The sequence below is a fragment of the Xiphophorus hellerii genome, chromosome 8, assembly GCF_003331165.1.
Source record: "Xiphophorus hellerii strain 12219 chromosome 8, Xiphophorus_hellerii-4.1, whole genome shotgun sequence".
NCBI classification, from domain to species: domain Eukaryota; kingdom Metazoa; phylum Chordata; class Actinopteri; order Cyprinodontiformes; family Poeciliidae; genus Xiphophorus; species Xiphophorus hellerii.
In genome coordinates this window covers 19,048,766-19,064,615 of record NC_045679.1, presented here as the reverse complement: position 1 = coordinate 19,064,615, position 15,850 = coordinate 19,048,766, and the positions used below count along the sequence as shown (strand labels likewise).

The following is a 15,850-nucleotide window of genomic DNA, read 5'->3' as shown; positions in this document are numbered from 1 at the left end:
TGTTTACCCAAATTTGACAAAGGAACACAGTGTGTTCATTCAGTTGACAAAAATCCTTCCTCTCGTTCAGTGCCTCAACTGCACAAACATGGATGTCTGTCTGCCTGCAGCTGGCTGTGTTTTCCACTGCTCAGTTATGCTTCAGATCACTGAGGATTACTAATGGATTTTACAAACGGCCACAAAAATTTCTGGCTTTCAGCGTTCAGGCGATTTGACTTTTTTGAGCTTTAAATAAACATTCAGACTCATCCCAAGCTCACCCCAGCCAGAAACACAGCTATTGTTTTTTTTTTTTGGTTTTGTTTGTTTTTTCTGGAGCTTTATCTTCATAACAGCGTGCACACATCCCAGACATGCTTCTTCCCATTGTGTTCAGTTTTTCCCAAAAAATATTTCTCACTAAAATAAGTCAATTATTTAAATCAAACTAAATGAAAAAGATTAGTGTTTAAAGTTAGTGTTAAAATCATTCCACTGTGAGATATATTCGCAGTCCACGGGAGCTTTTACAGAAACCAATCACTGACGGGCACGCTAACTTGGAACTGACATGTTATGACAGCCTCGCAGCCGTTTGTGAAATTGTCACAAATATTTTATTGATTGGCCACACGCAGGATGGCGGCGTTCGAAAACTGCATTAGTAGGCAGGGGAGGGAATCAACGATCATGCGTCATCCAGAATCACCGTGCAGGACATGGAGACTGTCTCTCTTTTTAGACTTTATGTAATTTTACAGTTCACAGAACACTTATAAACATATGAAATTTTAGATCCATGCTTCTGGTTTGCCTATTCTGCTATTACTCTCTCTGTCAGGTTGGGGCAGGTACAAAAAGAACTTTAGGCTTTGACAACAGCCCAATTAGATGAACAGTTCTTAAAACAGAATCTTAAATATTGTTTTGCGTACATTGACAATACTAACTTTCTGCATCCGTGCATGGCAACAACAGCACTGTTGGCAATAATTGCAGCTTCAATCTAGAACACCCTGTTTTAAGAGTTCTGCAAGAAAATAAAGTAGAAAATAAGATGCCTTGAACAATGCCTAAATCAGACTAGCCAAGCAAACACTTAACTAGCATGAATATTGCTGAAAGTTAAGGAATTTTTTAAAGTATTTTCTACCTGAATCTCAGTCCAAAGTTAAATTTCAATAACTGTTATTGGTCTACTTTTTTATATTTTGTCAGCCGGATACAGTGAGCCCCATAAAGCTGCAATCTGTGTTGGTTGATTTTAAAACTGGCACCTCAATGCGTATATTTTACAAAATTCCATATTATACTAGGCACATTATTTTTGTTGGACCAAGGGTCTGAGTTTTCCGTAATCTACATCGGTGATCTTCACAGTGAAGAGAGACTATTTTTCTATTTTCTATTTTTGTCATGTGACCTGCTCTTCTATGCTTTGACAATGTCGGGTGTCCAGGAGAGATGTGTGGAACACTTCTGAAGCAATAAGCCCAGTTGTAAGCTTAGAAAGCAGGAAAACAACTTTTTCTGCAAGTTTTGCTCATTCATAATCAAAAATTTTATAAAAAATAAAGAGAGAAAATGTTGTGTTTAGTCAAATATCTATTTGGAAACAAATGTCTGTCCTCCAGACAAAATATCTGCTGGTCCCAAGAAAAGTTGACACTGCAGCATCTGATGCATCACCAGCGAGTTAGTTAAGTAGAACACAAATGTAGAGTGTTATTTTAATGCACTTTAAAGCAACTCAGTTTTCAAGTATACACAATTGTTTCTAATTAGGTATTGGACTGTGACTCGGACTATTCTTCAAAAAAGTCCTCATTGGAAAATTCTTTGACAATAGTTTTTAGTTCTGCAGCTAATATACTAATTTACAAACATTCAGGCAGATGAAAACCAGTTGGATGTCTTTTTATAAAAGGATTTGCTCTGCAGAATTTTTGTCAGGTTGCAGAATTCTTGTTGCAACCTGATGCAGGTTTCCTAAGCCAGCAGAAAGCAACTAAGTGACAAATCTGCAAGCCTCACACTGACGCATGCATTGATGAACACTTTATTCAGCTGGGCTTGGGCGGCTGAACACTCCTCCATGACTGTTCTGAAAGACGCTACCCATCAAGGGATCAACGGACGTCAGTAAATCCATTACTAAAAATACTTACCAATCCTTTGGGATTACTACGCTTAGCAAGTGGACATTGTGCATGGCACAAATCTGGAATTAGGCAGTGAAAGGCTGTCAATGGCCCATCAACACCTGATCCACTATGTAGGCATATGTTTCCCCCGGCCAAAGGTGCATGTAGCTGAGTTGCTTTATCTGAGCTGTGCCATGTGTTTGCTTTGAACTTTGTCCACTTCTCTTCTCTTCTACAAGGTTGTTCAAGAAGAAATTAAGCAACGGCAAGGCAGTAGCTTCGAAGCTTTGTTCTTTGAGTACAAATACAGTAGTTTGGAAAAAAACCAAACAGTTAATTCTGTTTATTCTGTTCATTACACAAATAAAATGTTATGATTTTACTAATTGCGATATGGGGGCCCAGAGGTTAATCATTTTCATACATTGTACGTAAAGTTTGTAGAAGTGTGCCAAACATTTTTCCATAAAAACCTTCTGAAGTGATCATCTCTAAAGTCTCTGTGTTTGAGCTAATTTAGATCAGGTGAAAAAACTGGGTGACATCCAGCTTAGGCACTCAGCCCAGTATGGCATTAGGACTGGCTGCATCCTGCTGTGTGTGTTAGTTCTACAGTATATTATACTCACTCTGGAGTAGTGTACTTACAAGTGGCAGGATGCTTATTTTCTTATGTTTTGCTGTTTTAACTGAAAATTAATGCAGAAATAAGTTTTTATTGGTGTGAATGCTGTAGGCATTCAGACTATTGAGTTCCACTTTTCTGGTTGCTTCGTAAATTTCACCGCGCTTCTTCTCCTGCATACTTTGCGCTATTTTCACCATTCAACTTTTATACTATACAGCTATCTCCTAATGCCGGCTATATCTCTTGGTATTCATAAACTTCATACTTTTTATAATATTCAGCTTTTTATGAACGTTTCATCCCATGGGGGAAACCGCTCCATCCTGTGGCAGAATTGAGAATTACAATATAAAATGTCCGTTGTGTTTCACAGTGGATGCTTTAGGTCCTGCCTATTAATGGCAATCAATCTTCCAGCTTCAGGGCTGTCATGGAGGACACAAGGCAGTGGCCATTTTGAAGTTGGGTAGTTTTAACAGTTTTTATGCTGTTTAACATCTGGGAATAATTTGAGCTTTTGACATTGTTTTTTTTTTTCGTGCTGCATGTGGCATGTTTTTTGTAGTCACTGCTAAACGATGCCTCCGGACAAATGTTGATATCTCAGGAACCATAAAAGGTTTGGATTTCATTCACCCACCGTTTTTATCAGAAGGAATAGGGGAACGGTTCTGTCTTTTTCAACTCCTCCTGACTCAGAGGGACTCGGAGGACGGTCCCAATTCGGAAGACGGTCCCGACACGGTGGATGGGCCTGACTCAGAGGGACTCAGGGGCCGGTCCAGACTCGGAGGCCGGTCCCAATTCGGAGGACAATTTCGACTTGGAGGCAGGTTCCGACTCAGAGGCCTGTACAGTAGTCAGACAGGGGTCTTCCAAGTTTAATGATTCAATGTCTTCCAAAACTACATCACCAATGTTCACATATGAGCAGTCTTCATTTATTTCCTAGTCCTCAAAGTCTGCTGATTCAATGTCTTCCAAAACAGTATCACAGATGTTCACATGTGTAGGGCCTTCATTGGTGTTCTGTTGACTTTCAGTATTGTCTGGTACAGGATTTTCCAAAACAGAATTACAAGGACGCACCTGTATCAAGATTGGACAACACTTGCCTCTTAATGGAGGATTCATTTTGTAGGAAGTCCAAGAAATGTACTCTGTACTTTCTACAGGTGATTGTTCCAAACAGTCCCGACTCAGAGGTCGGTCCCGACTTGGCCACGACTTAGAGGCCATATAAATATTAAATATTCTTCTCCAAGTTAACAGTATTAAGTAGTATGCAATATTTGTTTTTCTGCATTTTCTAAAATGCTCAAAATATTATTTGCAATCCTAAAACCATTTTCTCATAATTATCTTATTGACCGATAATGCTCTTTGTTTGTTCAAGTCCTTTTGCAGATTAAGCAAGCCCTACAGCTCAAGCTGGTCCCCGTCCAACACCTCACCCTTATCCCTCGGCTCCATGATACCCTGCTGGACTCAACTGGACACAAACCAAAGCTCGCAATCCTATTACAACACTACCGTAGTCCCTGACCCAATCACAGTTTAATTAAAGTCGTCGGTCATAGGACAAGAGTCTGAAGAAAACAAAGTGAATTTGCATTTTTACTTTATGTTCAACTTTTAGGTTGTTTGTTTTTATCTAGTTCCATGTGGTTTGCTGTTTTAACACTTTTGCATCTAGAATTGACTAAGTATAATAATCAGTTTTGCTTGATCCACTATACAAATGCTAAGAGCAAGATAAATACAAAATAAATTGTTTTTTCCTGCAAAAAATAAAGAAAAAGGGGGCTATGTTTGGGGCTGAAACAAGGTGCTGCTCTCCTGCCTCTGTGTGGCATGAGCAATACCAGCAAAGCAAAGGGGATATGAACTGTTTCATGTCCACTTGAGGCATTGACTATAAGCAGAGACGACTGGATGCAATCTAAGTCAGTAAATGCAATTTCAGAAGGGCAAATGAGACCATCAGAAGGAACAAGGACACAGTTTATCGTGCAGAAAGAAGGGTATTACAGTCACCATTTTCTGTATGTTATGCATGATATGACATCAACCTACATTTGTCTGGGACTATCTTAGACATGCACTAAGATAATGTAGCAAAATAGTGTTTGTGCTAGAATGCCTGTATGTTTTCTGCATTATGAAGTTAAAACTGACACAAAGTGCACTAACAATGCATTTCAGTGTGCAGTTATTTATTTTCTGGACATGTGAGTGGGGCCATTTAGCATTTGTACTTGGTCAATATCAGCATTAGTTAAAGCCATAAAATGTTATGCAACATTTGTCTCCCTCGCTACCCCTCCCAGCGTCACTCACAGAGTAGCCAAAGTTACACAAGCTTTGCGCAGGGGGAGACAGTTGGCATTCCAGCTAATCCAACTCAACCCAAACCAGCTGACAAGCGTGGGGTAGGAGTGGAGGGGGGGAACACATAAAAAAAATTAAGGAATGTCTGCTTCAATTACGATAACATTTGGATCATTACATCATAATCCACATCCAAACATGCAACAAATATCTGAGGTAATGCCCTCTCCAGTGATACGCACGAGTAGATGTGGTTTGGTAAAGCCATTGAAACGACCAGCAGAGGTGTTGTGGTGTGTGGATGTAATGCCACAGTGCAAAAGCAGTGATGGTTATTTTCTTTTTTTGAAAGGATGGAACACAATGTGCTTCATTAATTTGCTAAAAAAAAAAAAAAAAGTGAAAAAATTATTTGGCTGCGTGTAATATTTTGAATGTGCTGTGTAAAGTGTTATTATTTTTGTTGGTTTTTAAAAAAAAAAAATGAAAACAGAATAATGGACCCTACAAACCAAGTAGCTGTTTCAAAGAAAAAAAAAATTGAAACGCATGCAACGGAAATCCACACATGCACAATTATCTCATTTTACAGAAAATCAAACATGTAAGCACTAACTTTACAATCTGAGGAAACCCCGTGGGTCACACAGAAAGCACATTCTTGTTCTATGACTGCACAGAAAAATGTTTCATGTTTAAACTTTCTTTTTTCTCTTTCTTGATTTCTCCTCATATTTATTTATTTATTTATTTTTTTTCACTTTTCCACATGTTATTGTTTGGTTCTTACTTTGTCATTCACAGTGGAAAAGTTTCACTTGGTGTTTTTATATTAATTTTTATGTTTGCTTTCACTGACAAACTTAATGTGTAAAATTTATAACAATAAATGCTTATTCTGTGATTTTACCTTATCCCCTACTGGCCAATAGATATAATACAAGTCAGGATCCTTCAGCATTGGCAGAATTGTTCAGAAATTGAGGCCTTGTGTAGAACCCTTTATTCTTTAGTCTCACAAATAACTTTAGTATCAAAATGTATTGCTTTGAAATACAATTTTCTTATTTCACACCAATTATATGGATCTGAAATTGATCAGAAAAGAGCATTCAAGTGTTTAGTTGATCAGAGTGATACAAATATGATGTGCCTTTTTAAGTGGTGAATCTGATTTATATGGCATGTTTTTGGCTATCACTGTGTTATAGTTGATATAAAATACAGATTAAAAAAAATAATACCAGAAATACATAGACAGCTGATTCTAATCACACGGATAAATTCAAAGTCATCTTCACGGCCAATCGTCATTGCATTCAAACAGTCCTAATAACATTACTAGTAATGTACTACCACATATTGTGGAGTCCTACCCTGAACACAATGTTCCCTGTATATGTGAAACACAGTGATGGCAGCATCATGCTGTGGGAGATTTCTTTTTCAGCCTTCCTTCCAATTTGACTGAATTTGACCTTTTTGATCAAATGGGCAAAATGTTAAGTGTCTAGCTGTGGAAAGCTGGTAGAGAAACACCCCTGAATACATGCAGCTGTGCTCTCAGCTGCGTAGGGTCAGGGTTAGCTGAGAATACATGCAGCTGAGAGAATGCATGTAGGATATGCATGACACACCTTTACCAGATTAAAATTTGCAAGAAACAAACAAAACATGCTTCCCTTTATTTATGCTTCCCAATTGGGCACCTTATTATTACTATACTGCAGAATATTCCACTGAAATTTGGCAAAATGTGGAGAAGTTCAACACATTAAAATGATGATTCTCCCCACTGAAAAATACTACTGTGAGTCGATCAAACTTACATGCATCTTTTAAATCGTGATGGAATATATCATGCATATATTAGCGCAAAAATAAAACTTATATCGTCGCTCAGGCCAAAACCAAAACATAAATTAACAACCAAAACTATTATTTTTTTAATGAATCCCTACCTCCCCCCCCTCCGCTCCCTCCCTCCCTCCTCTCTGACAGATGTTCGGAGAAGAGGACAGAGGGATCTCACGGGCCACATTTCGCCTGTAGCATTATGTAAATAAGGTGCAGGAGCATGTGCCAGTTAAACCGCAGTGCCGTGCGGAGTGAGGGATGAAGCACAGACGCTGCACGGCAGGAGCCGGGGCCGTCGGTAGATGGCGGTAACCCAAGAAACCTGATCCACCGGGCTCCCGTGCACTCCGTCTCAGTTTGCAGCACTCGCATTTGAAGACAAGAGAAGCCGAACAGTTTGAAGGACACCGAGAAGAACCAGCAGAGCCCACGGCGGGTCCTCTCTCGCGAGCAGGCGGCGGAGCGCTCTGTCCACAGAGAACAACGGGCAAACTCGGAGCACCATGGAAGACAAATCCAATTCGTTCTCCAGCAACAAGGAGGAGAAGGCGGATGGGAATAATGTTTTTCAGAGGCAAGACTCGATACAGAAAAATAACACGGGGAGCCAGAACACGAAGGACCATGGCAACTCCGTGGGATTCAAGGGGGAGCGGGAAGAGGCCATGGTCGGCTTTGACGACCTGGACGGGGCGTCCAGGCAGCATGGTTTTATGCAGAGGCAATTCGGGGCGATGATGCAGCCCGGAGTCAATAAGTTCTCCTTGCGAATGTTCGGCAGTCAGAAAGCCGTGGAGAAAGAGCAAGAGAGGGTCCAGACGGCCGGATACTGGATCATTCACCCATATAGCGATTTTAGGTAAGGACTGGAACAGACACCTGCTCACCCCTCCCTCTGAATGCATCCCCTCCGTCACCCTGAGGGTCTGGGAGATGTAGCCTCATACAGCCTGGCCCCTAAGCGCATCCACTAATCTACCTCTGCATGTAAGCAATCTGGCTTCTGCAGGCAGAGAGGCTCTGCTCCAAGGCTGATTCATTGCGGCATATTAAAAAAAAAAAAAAAAAAAATCATAATTAAAATAATAAGAATAAAAAAGGGCAATATGCATATTGGTGGGGTGTCCTTGGGAAAAGATTGCTGAATGTCAGAATTTGCAAACATTCTCACAGCTCAGATTTCCTGCATGTTTCACACAAACCGGGCGACGTGTTCCTCTATCTGAAGGGGCGACTTCACCTGGGCACAACGTGACAATGCCTCTGCACCATCACGGTAGTAAACATTTCATTGTAGGCGGCGGTAAAGCGAAAGGCCTGCGTGCTTGAAAAAAAAAAAAATAATGCACAGAATGCGGTAAAATCACGCAGGGGGAAAGAAGAAGCAAAAACTGCCATGTTGAATAAATTTAGGGAAACTAAAGAGGAGGTTTAAGGCTGTGTTTGAGTTACTTCCATTGGAATATCTCACATGTTCCACACATTAAGGCAGAAAATCTCCTCAAAGTTTGGCAGCCTCATCTAATTTATATTTTACATGGACTCTTCCATTAGTATTATGGGGAAACCCAAAATTAAATGTTTATCTTTTATATGCCACAATCTACAACCGGCTGAGCCAGCGTTTCATTCTTTTTTTCTCCAGAACATTTTATTTTTGCTATTTGTTTTTCATATGCTGGCATGATTCTAGTCGAAAGCAGCGAACTCAACAAATACACAACAGAAATGAAACAAAAAACTACCTAAATCAATTGATTAGACTGACTCTGTAGAAGCTGTTGTTACAGCTGTCCTAATGAGAGAATGTGCTGCTGCAGCATAGAGGCAGTTCATAACTCCTTCAACAAGTGATATTGATATTTACATAGTTGTCAAATTTGCATATATCCTTTGCTCCATAGTTTGCCCCATTAGTATACCAAATATACCTATAGCATATCATTTATGCTATAGGAATAAATGATTATTCCTATAGCAAAGGATGTGTAGCAAATGGATCCAGATAGTTGGTTTTACATTTCGAGCACTAACCAGATCATACACAGGAAGGACCAGTAACACACATGCTGCATGTTCGCATGTTTACAGTTCACTTCTTGACCAATTAAGCATTTAATCTGGTCTGGCTTTTGCACCAGTGGGCTTTTGGCATAAGGACAGTCATCCCAGTTGTTCCCTCTGTTTGCCGCTACCACAGAGCTGTCCGTGGTCCTGAGCATTGGGCAGGGGCTGTGAATGCAGAACTCTGTGTACACTGCTGCTGATTTAAGGGCCACTCGATCTCAGGTTGAAGACAAGTAGCAATAGATTTTACAATACGCTTGAGTCCTGAGTAGAAATGAGCAGGTTGTGGCCGAAACATTTTTCTCACATCTAGAAGAAAGACAAATTTGTATGTCTTCAAAATTTGGATGCAAGAAAAGCAAAGACTCAAGCTAAAAGTGGCCACTCGTCACTACTACAAGACGACACTGTATTAATGTTTTCAAACTAGAATTTACAAGCTACTAAAAGTATGTCTGGTAGGCGTTTGACTGCATTGTGACTACCTGAGCAGCAGATAAATATAGTGGAAAACAAATTTTGTCAACTCAAGGCTGTCATACTAAAGGCAGAATCCAATGCAGGCCCACTGCGGAGCCACTCTGCAGGTAAAATGTAGAAATTGTCTATATTATACACTTGGAGGGAGGCATAGTCAAACACATAGACACTTCCATATGTCCTTGTGTTTACACAGAAGTGCAAACTTGATGGGCAAGGATTAGTGACAACAGTCAATGAGCTTAGTAGAATCCGCAAACAATTGCGTAAGAAGACTGACCCTTTCTAAAGATGACCAAAAGGCACGACAGGAATAATGAGGTGTAATCCATACTTCCTTTTTGAATTTGTAGCAATAATGGGCAAGAATTTTGCTCATGCAGATGTAAGGGAACATGTCACAGCAAAAAGGCCAGACTGGCCTCCTCCTTCTTGCTCCTTCTGTTGAAGGCTGCCCTCGGGTTATCCTCTCAATGACATTTTCCAAAGAGTGATTTGACAGAAGGGATTCTTAATCTTTAGTCAATGTAAAGAAGCAATGATACTACGGCTCTGAAAGTGGTCGAGTGTATTTTAGGTGAACAAGCTACCTTCTTAGTTTAGTTATGTAAGCAGAGTAGTGTAGTATGACCAAAGTCATACATATAAACAACACATGGATGACACCATGCATGGTGGGAGTGTTTGAAACTCAATATGCAACATATTCTTTGTGCACAGTACCTGCTTAAAGATTTATAGCAGGTTAGTAATATTTATTATTCATGGATTATTTCGGAGAGGCTTCATGCCTGGCTTCACAGTTTGTGTTATGTTTTGTTGTACTCTTTGTTGTACTCTTTGACACAATCTACTTTCAAGATGCAAATTGTTAATTTAAATTTATTTTGTATACAAGAGATGCACTGATCAGGCCAAAATGGATTTCCGAATAGAAAGACTATCGCACAATAGTTTTGTAAAGGTATTGGTTTTCAATTCAACAAGGAAATCAAGTAGTTAAAGGGTTATCATCTTTTACGCATCAAATCATTTGTTCCTAACCTTTGTTAGATTTTTATAAGACTCAGAAAAATGCATGAATGTTCCTGTTAATGACATTAATAGATATAAAATTGTGCAGGTTCTTATTTTGGTACACTTATTGGATAAGGGAAAAATGTGAATCACTGGTCAGAGCTGATTTAAGAGAAAATTCAAGGAAAATATGTCCAGTTCTGATATCTGACCAATTGATTGGTGCGCCTTGGCTTAATAAATTGCAATGCTAGTCTTACAGAGCAGAAATCCTATTGCAGTTTAAACCTTCAGAGGATAGTGCGTGCATTTCGTTTTACAATATAGGCTCCAAAATGATTGCTCAAATTTGATCAGCCAGAACTTCTGCAATTTCTTACTACATAAAAACAAAATCTATTCAGACATTTACCAATAAACGCAAATATTGAGTAAATCATTGTTGCTGCATCTTGCAGTTGTATCCATAGATTGCCCCAGGACCCCTTTGTCCGACCAGAAGTTTGTGTTTTTTCTCGTTGCACAAGCATCATTACTTTGTGACCTTTCACTACGTGCCTTACCTGTTATATTGCAGACTGGATTGGACCAGCCTGTGCTGACTAAGATCATGTAGGGTTCCCTCTGTTGCTTGGCAGGATTGGCCTGGCACTGATTATGATGGATCACTTGTTGTAAAAAGGAAATCTACGAGAAAAAAAAAAAAAAAGTGCTGGCTTGATTTAAAGCAGGATTAGGTCTACTACTGAATCCCTCTGCCTGGGAATTTTAGTTTGAGGTTCATGTCTTTTAAAGCTTTAAGCCGTGGTGTGTGCAAGAACATTTTGTCTCATTTCTTTGCTTTATTTGTTGTTTTTTAAAATATATATTCAGGGGTCACACATGCTTGTTTAATCTATCGTCATGCAGCAGATATTGGATTGACTTAGGAAGAAACATCTGCAGTGTTACTGCGGAGTCGGCTGTGTCTCGCTCCTGTCGCTCATGTAAATCAATGACAACAGCAACTTGTTTGGGTGTTCGGGGTGATTTACAGTGTGAAGCTTTGAAAGAAGCGTGTGCGGTGCATCTCGAGGTGACTGACTGCAAAGCTGGTGCTGCACAGGAGCGCACTGCTTGAATAATGCACCCTGTCCATGAACTGAATCTGAAGAAGGGGATAAATAAAGGCTGTATGGAGTTGTACAAGGTACAGTTACAGCTACTGCTACTGGTTTAACTGGGATTGAGAATAAACTGAGAACTTGACCATTAATCCAAGAGCTTAATCCAATGATGACTGAAAACATGAGTGCAGTGGCAGAATGCTGTCCGTCATTCTGCCTTATGACAGACTAGGTCTATCCTCCTGAGACCCAGAAAAAAAAAAGTTTTTGAATTTTTTTTTTTTTTCACTACATGACTCTTTGGAGTGAAAAAACATCACTACAATTGAAAAAGTTTCAAAACATGTTATTATTTATTTATTACAGTATGTCCTTTGGAGAGGACATCGGGACTCTCTTGTGGCAAATATGAACACATTTTGAGGCCCAGGATGTCCTCTCTAAGGACCAACAGAATTTAACACAGTGGCATGTATGGTTTCAGAGTTATGAACAAAAAAACCTATGTCCTCCACAGAGGACAAAAATGTATTGCTGGGTCTCAGGAGGCTATACAAAACACAAATTCATACCCCATGTAAAGAAATATCACCCAAAATGCTGGGCTTTGGATCAAACTTTTGGATTACTTATTCAAGCGAGTGTCTGAAAGGTCATGTACAGTATGATTACCACCCAAAAACAAATTACGATAGAGATAAAAATATGTAAAATATGTGGGCAGTCCTTTTCATTACGTTATTGCGAGTGGAAAACATCCAAGATTTCCTTGACTTGCAGCTTAACCTTTTGAGCTGCTGTTTGTGTTTCAACTTATTTAACTTCAATATGACTCCCTGCTTTAACCACAGGCTTAGATAATCTTTTTACTCATTTCATTTTCCATCTTCACTCTCGACCCCATCACCCCCAGTATAAATATTCCAGTTTTGGTGTCTCTGAAAACTGAAAAGATGAGTCACAGCAGATAAGTTTTTTTTTTCTTTTAAAAAAAAAAAAAAATACTAAGAAAAAAAGATACTTGTGCTTTACTTGCAGTGCCTTGCAAATACAGCTCTGGAAAAAAATTGAGAGACCACTCAAAATTCAGTCTGATTTAACTTTTTATAGATACATGTTTGAGTAAAATGAACATTGTTCTTTTATTGACAGCATGTGTCCGAAATCCCAAGGAGAAATTTAGTGTTTATTTGCAGAAAATGAGAAATGGTCAAAGTAACGTAAAACACGCAGTGCTTTCAGACCTGAAATAATGCAGAGAAAACAAGTTCACATTTACTTAGACACAATAGTACTAATGTTTTAACTCAGGAAGAGTTCAGAAATCAATATATGGTGGAATAACCATGAGGTTTTCAATGAGGTTCAGTCTCCTATTTTTTCCCAGAGCTGTGTATTGACATTTTTCACATTTTGTCACATTACAACCTTGGAACTCGAGGACATACTTTTTAAGTTAAATGAAAATTAAATGTTAAAATGTTTTTACAATCTCTTGAAAAAGCATTCCAATTTTATTATTTAAGGCCCTTTTTCATTTTATATCCCTAAATTCAATTCTTAGCAACCAAGAGTCCACATGAGTCCAAATTAATCTCAGTATAAAACCTACCCCTACAGGATAAAAATGCAGAGTATTAATCAGAGCAGCAACCTACGCTCCTTTGTAGCACAGGAGAAGTTGCAGAGATCCACCTCTCAGGTGAGAGAATCTCTTGACAATATAACTCTTATCTGTCCTTAACGGAGAAGTGACAAGAAGAAAGTCCTGTGTTTTGTTTGTTGCAGACAAAGAACAAAGATGCACAACAAACAACTGGCTAGAGTTGATCGAAGACAAATGGAACTAAATACAGGACAATCCTGGAAATGGGAGGTTCACTTACCTGCAGGACAGAGATAATAAACCAGAGTTATAGTAGAAGGGTTTAGATCAAAGCAATTTCATGTGTTAGAACGCCCTACTGAAAGTCCAGATCTAGATCCAGCTTAGAATAGCTGAACACAATCCAGTCTGACTGTGCCGGATTGGTTTTGTGAAGAAATAAAGGAAAAAATAAAGTTCTCTTTTAAATGTTTAAAGCAGGTTGAGACATACCCTAAACGACTAGCAGCTGTAATTGCAGCAAAAAATAGTTACATATTCATACTAGATTTTTCAGATTTTTTTTTTGCAGAAGAAAGTACCAAATCATGTTTATGTTTTCTTCTACACAATTGTCCCTAACATGCTGTTCTATAGGATACACTGTGGCTGTAACATGACAGATGCTCAAGGAACATGGATGTGTTTATAGGCATGGAATATTACAGTAGCACAGTAAGCCGCCAAAAAGTATAATTTTTTACTCTTAATGGTTAGAATGTCTAATTAATGATTCTTATTACTATCATTGTCTTCATACCTTAAAATAAAACACCCCTGAGAGGAATATAATGCATGAAAACCCAAAGTGCATCATGCAATTTCCTTAAGCATCCACTCCAGGGCTCAATATATGCTACTGGTGTAAAAATACCTTCAGTGGGTTTTATGAGCCACCTTGAAGACCGCTTTTCAGCCGAAGTGAAGACAATTATCGGACACATGATCTGTGGGTATTTATAAAGCCAAGGCCCTGGTTTAATTTATTCACACAGATCCATTACTGTGTGGCCGGTCCTCCCATCAGACAGGCAGCCTGCCAAGCAGCCAGCAAGTCCATTTCCACCTTTTGGTAACGTCAGAGAGCGGGCAGCGAGGCAGGGACAGAAGCAAGCAAGGATGGCGTCAGCGGAGAGTTTTTAGAAGGAGATAGGATTCCTGAAAGCATCTATTTTCATTTCGTGGTCGCTCAGCCTTTTCTGGGGCCTGGGACGCTTGGTGAACAGAGCATGGGAACTGATGAATCACTCCTGCCTTTTTCCTTTTCTTTTTTTTTTTGCACAGCAAGGCAGAGCGCAGGGACATTAAGAGGGCTGTGAAGTATGAGAGGGTCTCAGTCCAAAGAGTCCTGAAAAGGGACAGTAAGTGGTTGCAATAGATAAAACAGTGTCCTTGAATCATGGTTACGAGATCTGGCAATAACTCTAGTGTGGATCTTCATGCTTCCTGTGGGTTCACATAGTAAAATAAAAGCCATAGTTTTAAATGTTCCACCTTGAAATCAGTAAAACCACCAATTGAGATTAAGATTACACAACAATCTTATCAATTCATGTTAACTAGCTAAAGCTGCCTTGTTTTTGTTGCTTAACTAATTTGCATGTATTTCGGTTGCAGGTTCTACTGGGACTTGATAATGCTCATCATGATGATGGGGAATCTAATCATCATTCCTGTGGGAATAACCTTCTTCTCAGAGCAGACCACCACCACCTGGCTGGTCTTCAACGTGGCTTCGGACACCATCTTCTTGGTGGACCTGGTCATGAACTTCAGGACAGGGATCGTCAACGAGGAGAGCTCCGAGATCATCCTCGACCCCAAGGTCATCAAGATGAATTACCTGAAGAGCTGGTTCGTGGTGGACTTCCTCTCCTCCATTCCAGTGGATTATATCTTTTTAATAGTGGAGAAAGGCTTTGACTCGGAGGTGTATAAAACTGCACGTGCTCTGCGAATCGTCCGCTTCACCAAGATCCTCAGTCTCCTGCGTCTGTTGAGATTGTCCCGGCTCATCAGATATATACATCAGTGGGAGGAGGTGTGTATATGCCATTTCTTTGCATAAAGATTGAAAGGAGAAAAAAAGACAAAGTAGTTGTTATGAGAGTATTCTGTGTGTATTTGGGCTTGTGAGCTGGATCTAAAACCACCCGGTTCCATTTTTAGAGGGTTTTTATGGAGACATAACTGACTAAATGCAATAAAAGGCTACATTACTCATTGACAATTCTGCACAGTAAAGTTAGATGCAACATGGTGGTGGGAACAATCTCAAACTTAAAGAAAGTTCATTATTTTCAGTTGTGAAAGGATTTATCCTGCTCTTGTGATTTTCAGGTCATAAGTAATGTTCCACACCTAAATTATGCATGTTTTCTTACTAATTGTGGTAATCAGACTAATATGCAGATTCCAGTACAGTTTTATAGTCAATAGATATTTTAAAAAAGAGTACAGAGGCACTTTTGCTTAGGCATGTACATGCTTTCTGTTTCAAGGTACGTCTCAGTTCCACAAAGTCTTGTGTTAAAATGTCTTTCCTGCTAATAACTACATACAGTACTGTCCTCCTTGCAAGTGGAAACCAGGA

General features: G+C 39.4%; 1 protein-coding gene across 1 annotated transcript in view; it reads left to right on the top strand.

The window, feature by feature from the left end:
• Positions 1–7,087: 7,087 nt before the first annotated feature.
• Positions 7,088–15,850, top strand: part of hcn1 (hyperpolarization activated cyclic nucleotide-gated potassium channel 1) — a 76,311-nt gene continuing 67,548 nt past the window's right edge. Inside the window, exons 1-2 of the mRNA XM_032569946.1 lie at positions 7,088–7,801; positions 14,875–15,298. Coding sequence (XP_032425837.1) covers positions 7,446–7,801; positions 14,875–15,298 — 780 coding nt within the window. The 5' untranslated portion in view covers positions 7,088–7,445. The remainder of the gene's footprint in view (positions 7,802–14,874; positions 15,299–15,850) is intronic.